This window comes from Limulus polyphemus, unplaced genomic scaffold (genome assembly GCF_000517525.1).
Source record: "Limulus polyphemus unplaced genomic scaffold, Limulus_polyphemus-2.1.2 Scaffold247, whole genome shotgun sequence".
NCBI lineage: Eukaryota > Metazoa > Arthropoda > Merostomata > Xiphosura > Limulidae > Limulus > Limulus polyphemus.
Genome location: NW_013665857.1, coordinates 114,895 through 132,922, shown reverse-complemented (window position 1 = coordinate 132,922; position 18,028 = coordinate 114,895). Strand labels below are relative to the sequence as shown.

General features: G+C 30.3%; 1 protein-coding gene across 1 annotated transcript in view; it reads right to left on the bottom strand.

Annotated features, from left to right (window-relative positions):
• The window catches only part of LOC106478756 (serine/threonine-protein kinase mig-15-like), a 120,884-nt gene that overhangs the window by 18,638 nt on the left and 84,218 nt on the right, over positions 1 to 18,028 (bottom strand). Inside the window, exons 18-24 of the mRNA XM_022382410.1 lie at positions 14,539 to 14,826; positions 12,393 to 12,614; positions 9,683 to 9,902; positions 8,383 to 8,594; positions 7,390 to 7,456; positions 4,486 to 4,554; positions 790 to 1,040 (exon numbers count right to left, since the gene is read on the bottom strand). Of these exons, the coding sequence (XP_022238118.1) occupies positions 790 to 1,040; positions 4,486 to 4,554; positions 7,390 to 7,456; positions 8,383 to 8,594; positions 9,683 to 9,902; positions 12,393 to 12,614; positions 14,539 to 14,826 (1,329 nt within the window). The remainder of the gene's footprint in view (positions 1 to 789; positions 1,041 to 4,485; positions 4,555 to 7,389; positions 7,457 to 8,382; positions 8,595 to 9,682; positions 9,903 to 12,392; positions 12,615 to 14,538; positions 14,827 to 18,028) is intronic.

The window sequence follows — 18,028 nt, the reverse complement described above, 5'->3', positions numbered from 1 at the left end:
ATAGTAACTGAAATGTGACTGTATTTTACAAAATACTAGTCCACTAAAACACAGCCAAGACAGGTCACTTTTTAAAGACCAAAGGTCAATTATATATATTACTGGATATGGTAACACAGTTGCATGTTACACAGATGATTATTAACAATATATATTACACAACATTTGTAAGTTCTTAAGAGTCGGGTATATTCCGAAACCTCCAAACCTTGTAAATAAAATGTTTTGTGTTTTATCAACTGTCTTCATGTTCATTATTAAACTAAATTTAATATTTAAGCACAAACACACATTGGAAACATAATATAAAAGTACTTTATTCTAGGAATGGGAGAAAATTTATTATTTGTGTAAATATAGCCAAATTAAATGAACCTAAACTGGATTATCATAAGTGGTAGTAATTTGTTTGATTTTTTACTTAGATAATTATTAATGTGGTGTATGAAACTGGAACAAAAATCCATGAAACAGGCAAAATTGTACGAGTTCAAATCAATTCTTACTCATATTTTTCCATTTTCATTGGTATTTTGTGAATGCTGAATTTGAGAATTGTTAACTGATCAACTCATACAAGCATTTCAATTTTGAGACTAGGTGCGAGTATATTCTGGGTTCAGAGTATGTGCTACTTACAATATTGGTTGGTGAAGAAAAAGATATTAAGAGCCTTGATATGTTTGAGGCCCTATTTATGCAATATATGACATGGACTAACTACAGTTCTGCTTAAACATGGATGCTATGGTTTCAAAAACTTTTTACAATTTCACAAATATGACTTACATGGGATGGAATGTGGACATCATACACTCCACCAGAATCCACATCTATTGCATGGAATCCTTCTGCTGATCCATAAACAACCTTCAATCTTACACATTCTTCAATGGTCATATCCACTAATAAGGGACGGTGAACAAGATCACAAAAAGACTTGAAAGCCATGAACTTGTGGTAAGGCTTTGGGGCCCAAGCATAAGTCTCAATACTGTCTCGTAAGGCTATGACCAAAAACTTGATTCGCTCGTATTTTACTAAAAAACACAAACAATTTATGATCAGAGACGAGTTTGAGTGAGAAAATCTTTTCTAAAAAAAATAGGAAATTGTATGACTAGCAAAGAATAAATTTAACATTCAAAATTGGCAAAAGGTTATAAGTGGTGAGTAAAAGACTATATATCAAAACCAAACAAACTGCTTACGTTCCACCACTATACGAGGTCTAATTTATTTATTTGCTTTGCTCTTCCAAGCAGCACTAATGAGCCATGCATTCAGCAAAACTAACCTACTGCAGCAAACATAGTAAATCAAAGAATAGATTAGGTCTCTACGTCCTATATTCTTCACTGAAATTTACATTTTGGTGAAGAATAGAAATCAACAACTAAATAAAAAAACTTTCTGTCAAATATTCTGAATGATAATTATTAATTCAATGCCATATATTGATAATTTAAAAGTAAAAGTTGCTTCTTGTGAATTACATTTATAAGTAAAATTCTGATGTTTTAATGATCCACTATATAGACTACATATTTTGTAAATTTATGAAATGAACTACTATCTCGTAGCACTTTAATTAAACCCATGCTGTGTAGTGTGTTAGCTTCACATTTTCTTTGTGAAAACTTCACAAGTTCAGACTAACTATTGTCCCTTTTTGGACACAAAGACCAGATTCACTCACTTTTATCAATTCTATTATTCACAATGGTTTGGAGCTAACACTGGTAGTTTGGTCAAGTGGCCATAAACTAAAACAAATACTCTGCCAATCTAAACAGCATAAACGCAACAGCTATACGAGAACATATTTAACAGCCTTGGACAAACAGGACCTTAGAATTAAGGAAACTATGGCTGTACTTAAACTGAGGCCTGCCATAGTGATAATCATGATGTTGGGAAACTATCATTAACTCCTGATTAATCAGCTCAACTATATTCTTATATATATTTCAATTACTTTATTTGCCAAATATTTCACTAGGTAGAAATATTTTGGGTGTATTTTGGCCAAGATTTTTGTGTATTGTTTCATATAGACATAACCTTTGCAAATATATTATAATTTTCAATTAAGCCATGTTTTTTTGTTTTGTTTTTCTTCATAAAAATAAGCAGAATAAAGCAAGAAATTCACAAATTTAACCAAGTATTTGACTGTTTGGTTAATTGTTTGAAATTTTGCTTAGGATTTTAATCGTGAACTACAATAAAAAATACCAGTTAGTTTAGCAAAATCATACACAATTACTTTGATGTTTCATCAGAGCTTGCAACTTTTTCACACAAAGTGTAATCAATAGCATGTATGAATAAGAAGTAATTGATTATTTACTAGAGGCAGCAAAAGATTAAATTCAAATATACACTAAATATCATAAAATAAGTAAGAGTAATCACTTTCAGTTCTATTATTGATCTAAAAAATTGTTAATAGTTAGTTCATCCATACAATATGTCAAATTACATGTTTATGTTGTTTAATGTTATCTTTTCAAAGCAAACCACCTATACAGATCGTAACTAAAACTCAACTCATTAATGAACAGAGCCAATTTAAAATAGTAATTCCAACTACAATGACCAGAACGCACTGCCCTACCAGCTGGGTAACCCCATTGCTAGTGATATTTTCTGTCATAATCCCAATAATGTCTCACAAAGTTCAGTCAGCTTAGGAGATTTAGGTTTGTCCTAAATCCATATATTATATTAAAAATGCAAAATAATCCTTTTAATTAAAGCACATATTAATATAAAAAAAAAGACATACCAAACAATCTAATCACTACTGTTAGTCCTAAAGTCTGTACACTAAGTTAACTATCCAAAATAATCCTTATAATAAAAATATAATAATAATAAATTTGATTTATCTGTTGTTAAGCGGAAAGCTACATAATGAGTTATCTGTGCTCTGCACACCACGAGCATCGAAACCTGGTTTCTAGCATTGTAAGTCTGCAGTCATGCTGCTGTGCCACAGTGAGGCCATAATAATGAAAATAAATATATAAACTGTTAATAATCCACATCAACAAGTGTCAACCACATAATTATGTATCAACAGTGTACTGCATTATTATTTTTTCTCTCTAAAGTAAAGATTTAGCAAATAGTGCTTATAACCAAATAATAAAAAATGTTTCAAAAACACAATTTTGCTCTTAAAATGAAAACAAAAAACACATTTTCTCACTGAAAGGTTGAGAAATATATTGAAAAGCAAATAATAAAATCTTAACATACAGTAAATATTCTTGAAAACAAATCTTATGATAGCAGATACGTGAAAACATTTACACCAGTAAGATTTGAAACCAAAGGTCCTTTACTTGCCATCACAAAAATTCAAATATGGTGTAGATTTTTTTGTATAGGTTATTTACAAAATGATATAAATATATGCAACAAAACAAAGAAATGTATATATGATTTTTGGGGGGGGATAGCAAGGTTGAAAAAATTTATATATATAAATTAAAAGATATAAAATGCAAAACAAATTAATTAAAATCACAGAATTTTTATAATTCAGGAGTCTTCTTAATCAATATTTTTTAGGTTTTACCTTAAACTTCATTTTCAACAAACTGAAGAAATGCACAGTTTGGTTAAACGACTTGACCAAATTTCTATCAAATTGCTTTTAAAATATACACAGGCAAAAATTCTTTTTTTTATAAAACTTTAACCACAGATGAAAAATAATTGAATATAATTATTTGTAACATTTATACCTCTTTTCACACAGGAGTAAAACATTTTGAAAGAACACACTTTTCATTAGTTTACGATAGAAGACTAATAAACATCAAGATTTAAAAACAATGTCAAATTTAAAGAAAATTAAAATATGTTTTAAAACTTTATTATAATATTAAAGACAGGAGGTGCTTAAGAAATCTTTACTCTTTGTACTTGATAATTACTGTAATATATATCTGAACAATTTATGTATACAAATAAAAGTGAAACAAACTTTTCATAAATGTTCTTTAGCACATACAGCAGGATACGATACATTAGAACAACATAGTGAGTCACCAACATCATGCTTGAAATACTTGTCTTAATAACTCTTAAATCATGGGGGTTCTTTCAAGAATGAGCTGTTTTCAAAATGTTCATACTACATTTGAAATGCATATGAGTCAATATTTTCTAAGAATGTTCTCAATAATGTCATATAAATTTTCACAATTCTTTTCTTACAGAAAACACTTATATAAAAAAATCTGAAACCTAGCTTTTGTAATTACTGAAATATTCAGTTTGAATAAAGCAACCAAGTTTTCTACAAACGTTATTAAAGAAAAAATTCCTACAGAGATACACATCTCAGAATGCAACAGAAATATTTGCTAACAAAGCAAAAACTACAAGTAACTGAGAAGTTTAAACAAAAATCTTTAAGTCACATTGACAGCTGCTCTCTCAAGTCTTAAGAAAATGAGAGATGTTTACCATTGTTACTCCATATATGAAACGCATTTTCCCACTCCTTAAAGCTGTGATGAGGAATAGACCATACCACTTGAGCAGCAGAAAAGAAAATGTAAAGAAATGAATGTGGAGTTAACATATTAAAGCAAGATGAGGGATTTAAAGTATGAGAATTTATATATATATATATCAATGTTAACATTTTTTGACAACTTCTTTACTAATCTAATATAAGTGTGCAATGTGAAGCCAACTTTTTTCGATGTGTTAAAGAAACGAACCATAATCCATTTTGTAAATCAAGTGGAAACCAGTGTTCACATGGTAAGTAATGTCATACATCAATACTCCTTTTCATAACACTAAACGCTTTCCCATTTAAACATACATATTTCTCATCATATTGATGTAGATACTCTTGTAAACTTTCACCCGAGCTGTTTTGTTACACTACAAAAAGAACATTACAGTATTCACTAATGATTTCACTTAGTCAAGAGTAAAATAACATCATCCATTTAGAAAAATCACTTATCCCAAAATAAGCTCAGATGAGTCCTTAACAATATCAACATCTCCTTCTGGCTAATTAAGTTGAATTTTTTTTTTTAATGCAAGGCAAATAATAAGATATAATAAATAAAAAAAAAAGCATGATAAGGTAATGGAAATAGCACTACCACAAAATAAGACCTGATAAACACAAAGTATTTATGTTGAGGTCTTATCTAACATTATTAACTACAATATATTTTCTTGGAAGTCTGTTCCCTGAACAATTGTATAAGTTAAAGAACTGGAAAAAGTTTTAAATAAAAAGTGAATTGTAGAGATTTTTGTTTAAGTTAGATTAAATTAATTCTTTGTAGAAATATTTATACAAAATGTAATTATGCCAAATAAAGTTTCAATAATTCTTGAAAATAGGAAAAAATATTCAATTTTTTTTTTAAATATAAAACTTAATATAGGTATGTATTTATAAATGTGCAAGAAACACCACCAAGCCTGATCATGGCATTAATGATCATAGAACTAGAATGATAAATACACCTACAACTACCAGGTAGATTTTGTATCTCCTTTTATCATCTTAAAAGACAGTATTTGACTAATACAGCAATGCAAAGAAAGAATAAAGGGGTAAAATAAGCACAATTATAAATAAATCTATTATTTTATTTATATTTTTTCTATTTTCAAGTTGGTAATTACATGATTAAAAGCATATCTATACCATTAAAAGAAAAATACATCCTCTTTTGTTTTCATACCAAATGCGTATTTTTGGAGATATGACCACTAGACTAACACCAAATACAAACAGATAAATCTCTACACAGTACCATACTTGCTATACTAAGCATGGAAGAGTCAATAATTCTTTATCAAAACCACTTCAAGTACATGAAACTCTACACATAAAATTTGTAGATGTTTTTCCTCTTAGCAGGTCCATTTCAGATTCAAAATTGGAGGCATGCAAAAATAGCATTTCAGATCTATCTTTTGTCTCCTACAAGTCATTGCCCATCATGCATTTTATTCAATACCACAACATCAGAACTCATTAGTTAGTCTTGACAATTAAAAATTTCTCTGTAATGCTATATATATATATATATAAACAAATATAATAACATTACGGACAAATATTTGAAACACAAATTTTAAGGCCTACTGATTTCTAATTCTTCGCCAGCTTTCAGCATTTAAACTGGAACATTATACGAAGCACTGTAATAACCTTCTCATTTTAATTTCTATAACTGAAGTGTAAACATTCAAACATACTTCTGGTCAATATAAATCACAAGTATGTAACATCAAATATACTGTGGCCATGAAATTTACAAAATGATGCTTGAATAGCCTCATAATGATTTAATAATCAAGCAACTTATGATATGTTTATCAATTTGAGATAGAAAAAAGAAACTATAACAAGGTATACAAACACAAACAAACATGGTATAAGAGAGCAAAGAGAATAATGAAACTCAGATTCCTATAATGTGACAAAAAATATCAAGCTATGTTTTGAAATAACACTATGTTTGATTTTTAAAAGTTAAAAAAAATTCAGTTTTTTTTTCACTTTTTGATGGCCTATACTTACATATTAATGAAACAAAATTTCTTTACTGATCTGTTGTTATATATCTGCACAAAATAAGTGTTACAAATATGGAATTATATGCAATATATATTATTTCAATGAAACTACAGTAAAGAATAGGAATGCTTTTCTCTAGTGTTTATAATAAACAATTCAGAATAAATCTGATATAGATCTGTATAAACAGCATTTTCAATGCCATCTACCAGGCACTGATTGTAATATATGATAACAGTAAGAAATGGTTTGCCTGAATTAACTCGAATAAATACTTTTTGAAACATGGGAGTTGCCCACGTTATCTCATGTAAATCATAGAAGGGGTTAAACACACTTTTTTATGTTCACTTTTGACAAAATAATACCAATGACTGCTAAAATAATAACTTTAAATTTTCATGCACAATTTGCAATAAATGTGCACATAAACTTCTATAGTTAAGTATACAAAAAATAAAACTTTTTTTCATGAAATTGGCCTACAACAAACAAAGATGAAATGGCCAACTCTAAAGTAAATTTTTATAGGAAAAAAAAACAATTATAATTAAAAGAATTAGAAAAATTAGACTTTGAATTTCAGGGTAAAAAAAAAAACACAACATCATTTAATGACACAGTTTATCAACTTTGGATTTTGCCATTGAAGTGTTTTCAACATTTCAGTTTATATCACATCATCTGAAATGAGATAATTTCATTATCAAACAAGTTGAAGTTCAAAGTAAAGTTTATCACATGTGAATGCTACAGAAAGCTGAATATTCCATTACTTATCAAATACTTATCTTCACTAAAACACTTACCAATTTTAAAGTGAACAGCACCCTGGAGGTCACCCACATTTATCCACCCATTTCTTCTTTCCAGCTGCTGTAATACACAGAAAACCCAAGTTTTTTTTTATACACATTTATTTATTTAACTTCACAGAATTCTAAAAGTGTAACTTAACACACAATTCTTATTAATGCTTCCAAATGAGTCTTCAAGCACTATGATCATATTAAATTACAATTCATGAATTGATAAAATCACTCCAACTCACTCTTGATTCTTTATTCTGACCATGCTAAAATAGGTGAGATCAAAACGTGTTACAAAGGGGGCTTTCTTTTATCTTAAAATTTTTAGTTTAGGTAGGAAAATACAGAAAAGTTAAATAAAGGTGAGATACATGGGTGGAACATGCCATTTTAGCAAAACTGCGAAGAAAAAAAAAGACTTTGATTACCACTTTAAAAATCTAATTGTAAAATAAATGTACAGCCAGACTAACGATAGTCTTTTGGTAGCTTCTAATAGTAACATGAACTGAAACTCTCACTAAAGCCATGTACGAAAAATTTTGAATTTAAAAAAATATATATTCAACTTTCAACATACAATAGTAACAGAAGGGTTAAAAATATTTCCTAACTGACTTACATGATAAAACAAGCTTTTCACATGTAGATATGTAATGCTTTTCATGAAAAATTAGATACATGTAATCTTACACAAGTCACATACAAGCATCAGAAACATTACATTTTCACTAAATAAATTTGCCAATGTTATTTATGTTGATGACTGGAGGAACCAATAATAGAGATTTAGGATAACATTACTTCTGAGTAAAAAAAAACTGTAATATTTTAAATGACGCAGTAAAATAAAGTCCTTTTAATAAGCGTACCTGGGATCTTAAACTGCATAACACATACTTGAAGCTCTATTTTAAACCTGCAATACAATGGTACCTAAATTTCTAAGTACTATTTATAAAACAGGAATTTGACTTAAATCATCCAACTTACCCTATCTGTTGGAAGAATCTTGCTTTTGAGCCAGGAAAGATAATAAACACGAACTCGGGATTTTCGCCCAGAAATAGTCACTAAAATGTTCTGTCCTTCTGAAACTTCCATTTGTTGAAACTTCCTTCTTGTTATTAAATTGTACACCTTTCCTTGGCCACTACGATCCAGCAACATTAAACCATTTTCTGTCCCTATTAGTAGATTAACTCCTATAAAAGAACAACAAATGAGATCATACAATATTTGACATAAATTAGTATTAAAGGGGATGAAAGTTAAAAATTAATAGAATATTTTAAAATAGTTGAACAAATCACAAATAGGATAAATGACTGTTCTAAACTTCATAACAGCATGCTGAATCTTCTTTAACCCTAGAATCCTACTGATCTTTTAAACAAATGAATTTGTAAGTTACACAGTCTTTAATAACACAAGTCACACACAAAATATTAACAAGAATACCATTAATACTGCAAAAAAGAAGTATGTTATAAGTCAAACCACTAAGGAGTTAATATATATATAATTGTGGATACAACATTTCGGGTAATGCCCTTCTTCAGGTATCACTAACTGACCAGTAAATCCATAAACAAAAAAATTCTAAATCGAAGGTGATGTGACAATGTAACAAATATACGTGTACAACAGTGCTTACAAACAATTTTCTTTTGCGGATTTACTGTTCAGTTAGTGATACCTGAAGAAGGGCATTGCCCAAAACGTTGTATCCACAATTATATATATGAAAAATATATATATATATATTAACTCCTAAGTGGTTTGACCCATAACATACTTCTTTTTATCTTTTTCAACAACCACTACACGTAATTTCCTACACAGTTTTATACAAACATTAATACTGCAGTTGATCATACTAGTTATTGCTGCAATTCCCTAAATATTTTAGATAAAATTAGTGGGTCAATTCTTTAAACTGTGTTTAGTGACAAAAAATTACAAAAATATTCAACTGACCCCCACCAGTAGCAAATTTTTTATTATTCTACAGTTGAAAGTTATAAACATCATACAACTTTTATTTTTATTACACAACTCTTTAGTTTTTATGATGTCATGCTATGAAGAAAGAAAAAAGTAACAGTAATTTTAATGGATATTGAATTGAAAAACAAGAAACCTTAATTTTTAGCACTTTTGTAAAGGAAAGTTAAATTTACAAATATTTCATCTGTATGTTTTTCATTCTACAAGTTAATATTACAGCACCATAATCTTGTTTTAGTTGAAATTTTGATAAGCACCATTTACTGTAACGAAAATATTTTACCCCAAAGTGCAGCACACAGAATCTCAGAATTAAACCTTTTCTTGTATTTGCGAATCTCTGGAGTATCAGACGAGGACTCGTGTGAGTTTGGCGTTACATTAACGTTGATGTGTGATTCACGGCGAGGAGAAGGAGATGGACCTGAACCTCCAGCTCCAAATCCAAATATCAAAAAGGAAGGTTGTTTTTGTTGTAAGGAAAGAGGTGTTTTCGTTACACCCTGTCAGTTATGCAGACAAAGAGAAAATAATAGTAACTACCTCACTCACATGATAGTAATATTTGGTTTAACTTACAAATAAAAAATCTGCAAAACTTTCAAAAATCATCATCTAATTTATCTCATACATAGCTATTACAATGATAACATTATGAGATTATAATTACATTCAGAAGTTTCTATTTCAAGAGATACCTGAATACAATTCTTTCTGTGGTTATTAAATTTTCTAATTCAAAACACAAAAATGTCATTTTATAAAAAATATATAGGTAATGACACCTAGTTCATGTGTAAGGTACACCTTCAATTTCCAAAATCCATTTAGATAGTCTTAGAACACAGAAATGCACAAACAACTTGAATATTAAATTAGGTAAGTTTCATTTACCTTCACTATTGCCTTATGATGAAAATCAATGAGAATTTTCAACTTGTAAAGTCTAAGTAACAGTGTTGGAAAAACATGTTCAGGCAGCTTGTCTACAGAGTGTACAACATAAATTATCAGCTTTAAAAAAGTTATTTCATGATTAGAAAAACCATGAGAAATTAGTCTTAAAATGACTAAAAGCTCGCATCAGAAAACTGCTTTAGTTGGTTATCTTAGCACGGTGGTTGCTGTATTTAGATCATAGATCAGTTATTGTTACATTGATTCTTATTTTATTTTCTCTTTCAGCAGGAACAAGAAAGCAAAATTCACACATTACGAGATCTAAAAAGTAGACAGGCAGCTTAAGTATTTAACCAACAATGGGTAGGTCAGCAAAAAAATGTTGTTTTAACTGTCTTTGTCTTATCTTAGTGCTTGTACAGTTAGAAGTCAAAACTAACAAAACAGTATTTAGAGAAAAATATGCATGTTACCTAGTTATAAGCTATATCTAGCTTTTAATGTTCTTCACTAGTTAAATCTTTAAATCACAGGTGGTGTCTGTGTGGTGCCATTCTTCAGTCCTGTCATGGGTGGTCTGTGTGTGTGTGTGATGTGACTCGTGTCACTCAATAGTTTGGTCTTAAGTGGCGTGTCACGTCATTCACTGGTCAAGTCACAGGTGGCATGAGCACATGATGCCATTTATTAACTAATTGCTTTGTTAACCAATTATAAGTATGGTTAAATGACTTGTAAAAGTTTTATCAGGTATCTAGACCCCTTACAACAAAGGAAAAACTAATTTTGATATTTAAATTGTGTACTTCTCTATTCCAAGCTATTATAAAAAACTTAACATGCTTAATTAACTTTTTACTTCATGAAATTTTAGTTAAACAGGTCATGACCACAATGCAGGTAGGATGGAAGAGAGATTTGTAATGTATATTTTGTTGAACCAATTGGAAGGTTAGGATCCAAACTTGAAAATCAGTAAGAAAAATAAACAATGAACAAGTTTGTTTTTAACTGCTTAGGTTCAGGGTTGTTTGGAGTGTAGTTTTTGGGATGAGCTAACATTAAAATCCTCTCAAAGTTGGACTGAAACTAAAATCTCTCCTATCACATAAAATGATCAAGTAGAACCTTTAAAGCTTGAGAAGCAGGTTTCCAAAGAAAGAAAACTTTGAGTTAAGTACAGATTTCTGGTCTATTGTCTAACAGTTTTTAAGCATCACCTTCTCTCATATTAAACAGCTTGATTTATTGAATACTTTCTTCTTCTTTGATGTATTCACATGTGTAATTTAAGATAAATGTTAATTTTCCTTAAAAACACACAGTACAATGTCTAGAATTTAAAGATACCCGTTTAGTTCCTAAGTTACTATAACCAATTACTTGGAACTTCGTTCCCAGTTATATACAACAACAAGTTTTAACATTAGATCATATTGGACTGGAAGATCTCTTTACTATCAGAGAGGAGAATTTAAAAACCTTGTTGGACATCATAATGGTACAAAGAGTAGAAAAAAGTTTTAACTTTAAGCCTGAACTTCTATACAATTTGTGATTTGATTTATGTTTGTTTTTAGTGAACTTCAACCCATTTGGTTCTTGTATCTCTAAACTACATTCATATGTCATTTAGAATGAACCTTTTTCTGTTTGAATATATCTCACCTGGAAGTTCATGGATGTGGTTGAGTTGTGAAAGATAGCTTCTAGATCAATGACAATGCAATAAGGATATATACACATATTAAACATTAAGTTTTAGAATCACCAACAAATATGACTTTTTTTTATAATAAAATACTATTTTACCTCCATTATTTTTATTTTATACCTTCTACACTTATAAGATTATTGGCGGATGAATGGAGCAGGGAGAAAAGAATAACAACAGCCATTAAATGCTAAGCATAAAGCATTGTCATGTGTATTCATTTACTAAAAAAGCAATCTCCAAGTGCTTATTTTATATTAAAACACCTTTGTCAAGTATTAATTAACTCCACTGACATAAGAAATGTTATCACTCACCAATGTAAAAAAACAAAATACACACACACACACACACACACACACATGTATATAGTTTCTACCTCATCCGAATTACTTGTGTCTTGCTGCCTCTGATGTGATGGCTGCCGTAAAGGTGTGGAAGTATTTTTAGGAAGAAGATCAGGAAGCACTCCACTTGATCGTCCTACACTGCTTCCTGGGCAACTCTGGGTGGACTCTGTACGCTGCATATTTGGTCGACAAGCAAGTTCTTCAGGGAGTGTTGCATGATCTGAGTAGCTCCTCTCTCTTTCTTGTTCATTCTAGAAAAGTATAATTATTTTTATTTAACCCAAAAATTTGGGTTCCTAAGTACCTTACAAAAAAGCTACATTTTACAATTTTTTTGGTTAAATGAAGGAGGAAAAATTAAAACATTCCAGAGAGAGAATAATAGGATCACCGATATGGTCAATGATTTTAACTTTAAATGAACCACAAACTAACTGTTACTCTCTTTGTGTACCCAATACAAATGCACATCTGAAGTTAGAAAAATTGGGCTGAAATCAGTTTCAGTTTTTAATTATATTATTGAATACTTAAATTATATTTCATATAATACGAGTTCTCTTTCCTAAACCTAGCTTCAACAGTTTTACGACTTTGAGTAATCTATTTCACATAAATACTATACAGTCCCACTTCTTAGATACTTTATTACACAAATTATCAAACAGATTCTTCTACATTGTTTTTACCTTCAGTATCAACTTTCTTAATTTGTGCACAACAATCACTGAACAAGAATAAAAGCATTTTACTGAATAATATTTATGTATGTTATTGACAGTACTATAGTAGATGTGGCATTTGATGACGTGTCTTAACCCTATTCCTATCCTATGCATTACATGTGATTCACAGGACATAATGCTAAAGTGCCTGAATATCATATGTGTTACACAGCTACATTTATTTTGTGTAGCTGATACTAGTGAATGTGGCAATAGGAACTGGTTGTTTTGGTTCAATGTACGAGATTAGAAAATAATTTCATATGAGTATCGTATGTGAATGTGTTGTTACTTTCATTCAAGAGAAAATGTAAACCTAAGATAAATACAACAATTTTTTTATTAATACTTCATATTTTCATTACCCATTACATTAATTTTCCACTAGACATATAATGTCTATGTGGGCTAAGAAAAGCTTCTAATGTGTCTGATATACGATACTATGTAGATTACGACAAGCTTCTAAGGCTTATGATATATGATACCACGCAGATTATGCCAAACCTATAAAGTTTACATTATATGATACTATGTAGATTACGACAAGCTTCTAAGGTTTAGGATATATGATACCATGCAGATTATGCCAAACCTATAAAGTTTACATTATATGATACTATGTAGATTATGACAAGCTTCTAAGGTTTAGGATATATGATACCATGCAGATTATGCCAAACCTATTAAGTTTACATTATATGATACTACGTAGATTACGACAAGCTTCTAAAGTTTAGGATATATGATACCATGCAGATTATGCCAATCCTATAAAGTTTACATTATATGATACTATGTAGATTACGACAAGAAACTAAAGTTTATGATATATATAGCACAAGGAAAATTAAGGTAAGCTCTTAAAAGCAAACTCTTGAATCCCTAAAAGTCTTATGATTTAAAATTATTTAAGTATATGAAAATAAATTTATATAGTTCTGAGACATGATTTGGTGATGATAAAAGCTAGCTTTTCAAATTTCACAGTATGATACAAAAAGTATTAAAAAGACAGATATTTTTCAAAAATCTCAAAAGAAAGTATTTGTTTTAATGTTTAGTATGTACGTGTAATTTAATTCCTACAACTAAATATCCTTTTGTGACTCTAAGCATGTAATAATTGCATATGTTTATGCTCATTTGTTGTAAGTGTCAAAAAAAAAGAGAAAAGAAAAAACATTTTCCTCAAAACAATGCCAACACAAAGGAACATGACGATACTTTCTAACCATAAAAGAACCACATGGGTTAGGAAATTACAAAATGCAGAATATAGTAATGGTGAAAACTCGCCAATTGAAGATAATTTTATTGATAATCATGAAAATGACGTTTCGGGCAATAGCTCTTCATCAGGTTTTCACTGTGTTTACCAATAAAATTATTTTAATTTGGCAAGTTTTCCACCATTAATATATTTTTTTATACTTTCAAACCAACCAACCTGACTATTGTTTCTGGTTGATCCTTGTGATGATAATACAGTTTCTCTTTTTTTCTGAGACTCTTCATTAGGAACTGATGATGAGGCCACAGAAGCTGGAGATGAAGACACTTTATGGAGGGGAGGTCGTTCTTTCCTGTCAGATCTCTGTTTGACTTTTTCTAGACCACTAGAATCTCTTTTATTACTACTTTTTTCAATGTGGCTGCTGGACCTCTCTCTTCTAGCACGTTCATTTCCATTTTGTTCTCGCTTTGACTTATCACCTTCTGTCTTATTTGACTGATTCTGTAATAGTAATGGAGATTGTAGACTAAAATTAGGCTTTTGTCAGCATTTAGAGTTCTTCCGTTATGTCTGAGATAACTGCATGACTACTAATTTTGCTCATGTTGATGACACATGAACAGAACCAGGTAACAAAAACAACAAAAATACTTATTAAAGGTATTTAAGTGTGATTTACATGTTTATTATATATGGGATATACATTACTTTTCGCAAAGAAAATTTGTTAGAAAATACTTATAAACAGAGTAGAATGACAGAGCAATAGCAATATCTATATATAATAATAATAACATACAAGACTGCATCCAATGCAAGCATACCAACTGAAAGTTCCCCTTAGTTAGTTTCCAAAATTCACTTAAATTATTTCATCATCTTGAAGCTCAGTTACAAATACAGATAGATTTGCAAATCATAGTGTTATTAATTACATTAACAGTGCATTGCAAAAGCATGAACCCACTGCAAAGTTTCCATATTTTGTTGCCATCTGAGCTTGCAATCATGAAACTTTCAAATGGGACTTTATAGTTAGAATCTACACAATCTACTCCAAAGTGAGAAACCTAAAAAACACGGATATTATGTAAGTAAGTTAGATTTTCAAGGAAAATTAGAATATTCTCAATTGCATAAGTATTTAACCCCTTTTCTTACAGCAACCCTAAATCAGTTCACGTGCAACAGATTAGTTTGAAAGGTCACAAAGGTCTCTGTCTGTGTCATCATATAAAAGACTGTTTCGTTCAGATAGTATTGATTAATTTAGTTTTGTGAGTGAATGTTTTATTATTATTTAGTTTTTGTTATAATAAGAGTTAAAAGCAGATGATTGTAGGAAGTTATGTTAATAATTCACTGATGTTGAGAATGTCAAATGTCACGTGCAATATATTGACATCAGGAATATAGAAGGTGGACAGACGATTAGGTACTAAAGATATGAATAGCGTGAGACGAGCAGGAAGCAGCAGACAGAGAATAGCAAAAGAGAATAAAGTTCATGTGAAGTTAACTATCATAGAAGTGATAGGCCTAATTTTTAATATGTTAAAGTGAAACTAACAGTACAAAAGAAGATAAGAAAAATAATTTTATTTAGTCAAAGAGTGGTTCTAAAGTAACTGAATCAGCCTGAGTGCACTTTGACAAACGGAGCAAAGAATCTACAAAAGAAAGAAGACCAAACAATTATGGTAATCGCACCACTATTGTAAGTGAATCACAGAAGAATACTAGTGTGATAGAAATAGAGAAGATAGTTAGGCTTGTCAACTGAAATTCTAAAGTAATTGAATAGGCCTAAGTGGATATTTGACAAGAAGGAGAGAACTACATATATAGTATTTATGATATGTCCATAATATCTATAGTGGGTTGAGGAATTTATTGTACATACGTAAACTTGTTCTGAATATACATATTATTTGAAAACAAATGAAGTGTGTGCTGTTTATTCATCGTTGAATTTATCGCTAACAAGTCACAGACACCTACTGTAGAAGAATCCTAAGCCCAACTACAACATAGTATATATCTATACTATTAAGAAATATAACTAAAAGCCTTTTTATTTTGACAATTGGCGAAGATCAGATTTTTAAATTCTGACAATCTGACTGTAGATACTTCTTTCAGTTCAAATTACGTAGTATGACTAACCCACACTTCCAAAAAATGAATGCTTTCATGTTGGTAAGAGTCACAATGAAAAGTAATTTCAAAATATTAAAAGACTAAATCTTGATATCTCATTTATAGCAACTGTTCCAACTCCGTACGCTAACCTGGTGGACACAACACTGAAAGACTGGCTCTACTTCCTCAAGACTTATTTCCAAGCTAACTGATTCACTCGTTCAATATCTTGTTCTATACTAACTAAATCTCTCTTTATTTAGTTGAAATGGTAGTGTCAGGCTCACCCGAAGTAACTAGCATTAACCATGTGACTGATTATTGCCATTCAAACATAAGAAGGGTTGTAACTTTGAGATATCACCTTATCTATCATTGGAGGATACTGCTGTCCACCTTCATATACAGAGCGCAGCTTTACAGCTATACCAATTAGTAGACCATATGTTATTGTGGTATTTTCGGTTAAACCCGATTTTTCAACAATTATCAAATATAATTATTTACAATAACAGCAGAATCCGGCCAGGAGAAGTCACGAGACTTCTTGTGATTAAATATATTTGAACTGAGTGTTCATTAACTCAAAACACGAGTTCACGTGCAACTACACATAGTTCTCATTCCAAGTTATGCAACGGTTTGTCTTGAAGTCTCCTTTCTTGGGAGATAGATAACCTCAACAGTAAACATTGAATGAACTGTAAAAGGTATTCTCTTTGCAAAAACTGTGAGTGAACTGATACATAGAAACTATCAAACATCAACTTGCTTTCTTGGTCCAGTTGACAACATCACCTCGTGACCTCTCTTTCCTAACAACATTGGTGAGCTATCAGATTCAGCTAATGTCATTTTTCGGCTAGCAAAAGATAGTCCAGTTTTAACCTTGGTTCAAAAATAACTAAAATATCTTTGCAGACAGAAGGGCTGAGGTGGCTAAAACAAGATAATGTTAAACACTTTGCACCATGTATTGCTTTGACCATCAGTCAAATGTTGATCAATACCAGAATTCGTGGATCGGGTGGAAATGTCGTATCTAAAGTTAAATACCTTGATAAATGATGTAACATTAATAACTGATATAGTGGTTTGACAGATAATTTGATTGAGGAAAACAAGTATTACGTTCGTTTCTACAAAATGGACAGACAAACCAGAAATTTTATTTCCGTATCTTTCAAGCTTTTTAGGATAAAAGACAACAAAAATATATATCTTTTATTTCACATTCTTTAAATTCATCATGTTTACAATTCTAATAAGCTGTTCAGTTTGCATAGAATTATTGAATACTGTGCCCAACATACCGCAAATGGTCAGAAGTTCAGACTGTGTCAGTCAGCTTAGAATAATTTTCAAAATGTAAGATCGATTCCATTCTAATTTATAATATTGTTGCGTCAGCGAAGTCACATGACTAGTGTCACGCCACGTTTCTAGAACTATCCTGTACCTTGGCGAATGCTCTAGCATTTACTAGATATAGGGTAGGCTGGTATATAAAAGAGGATCACAACGTGACGGGAATAATGTGTGTGTAGGTAGTGAGTAATTG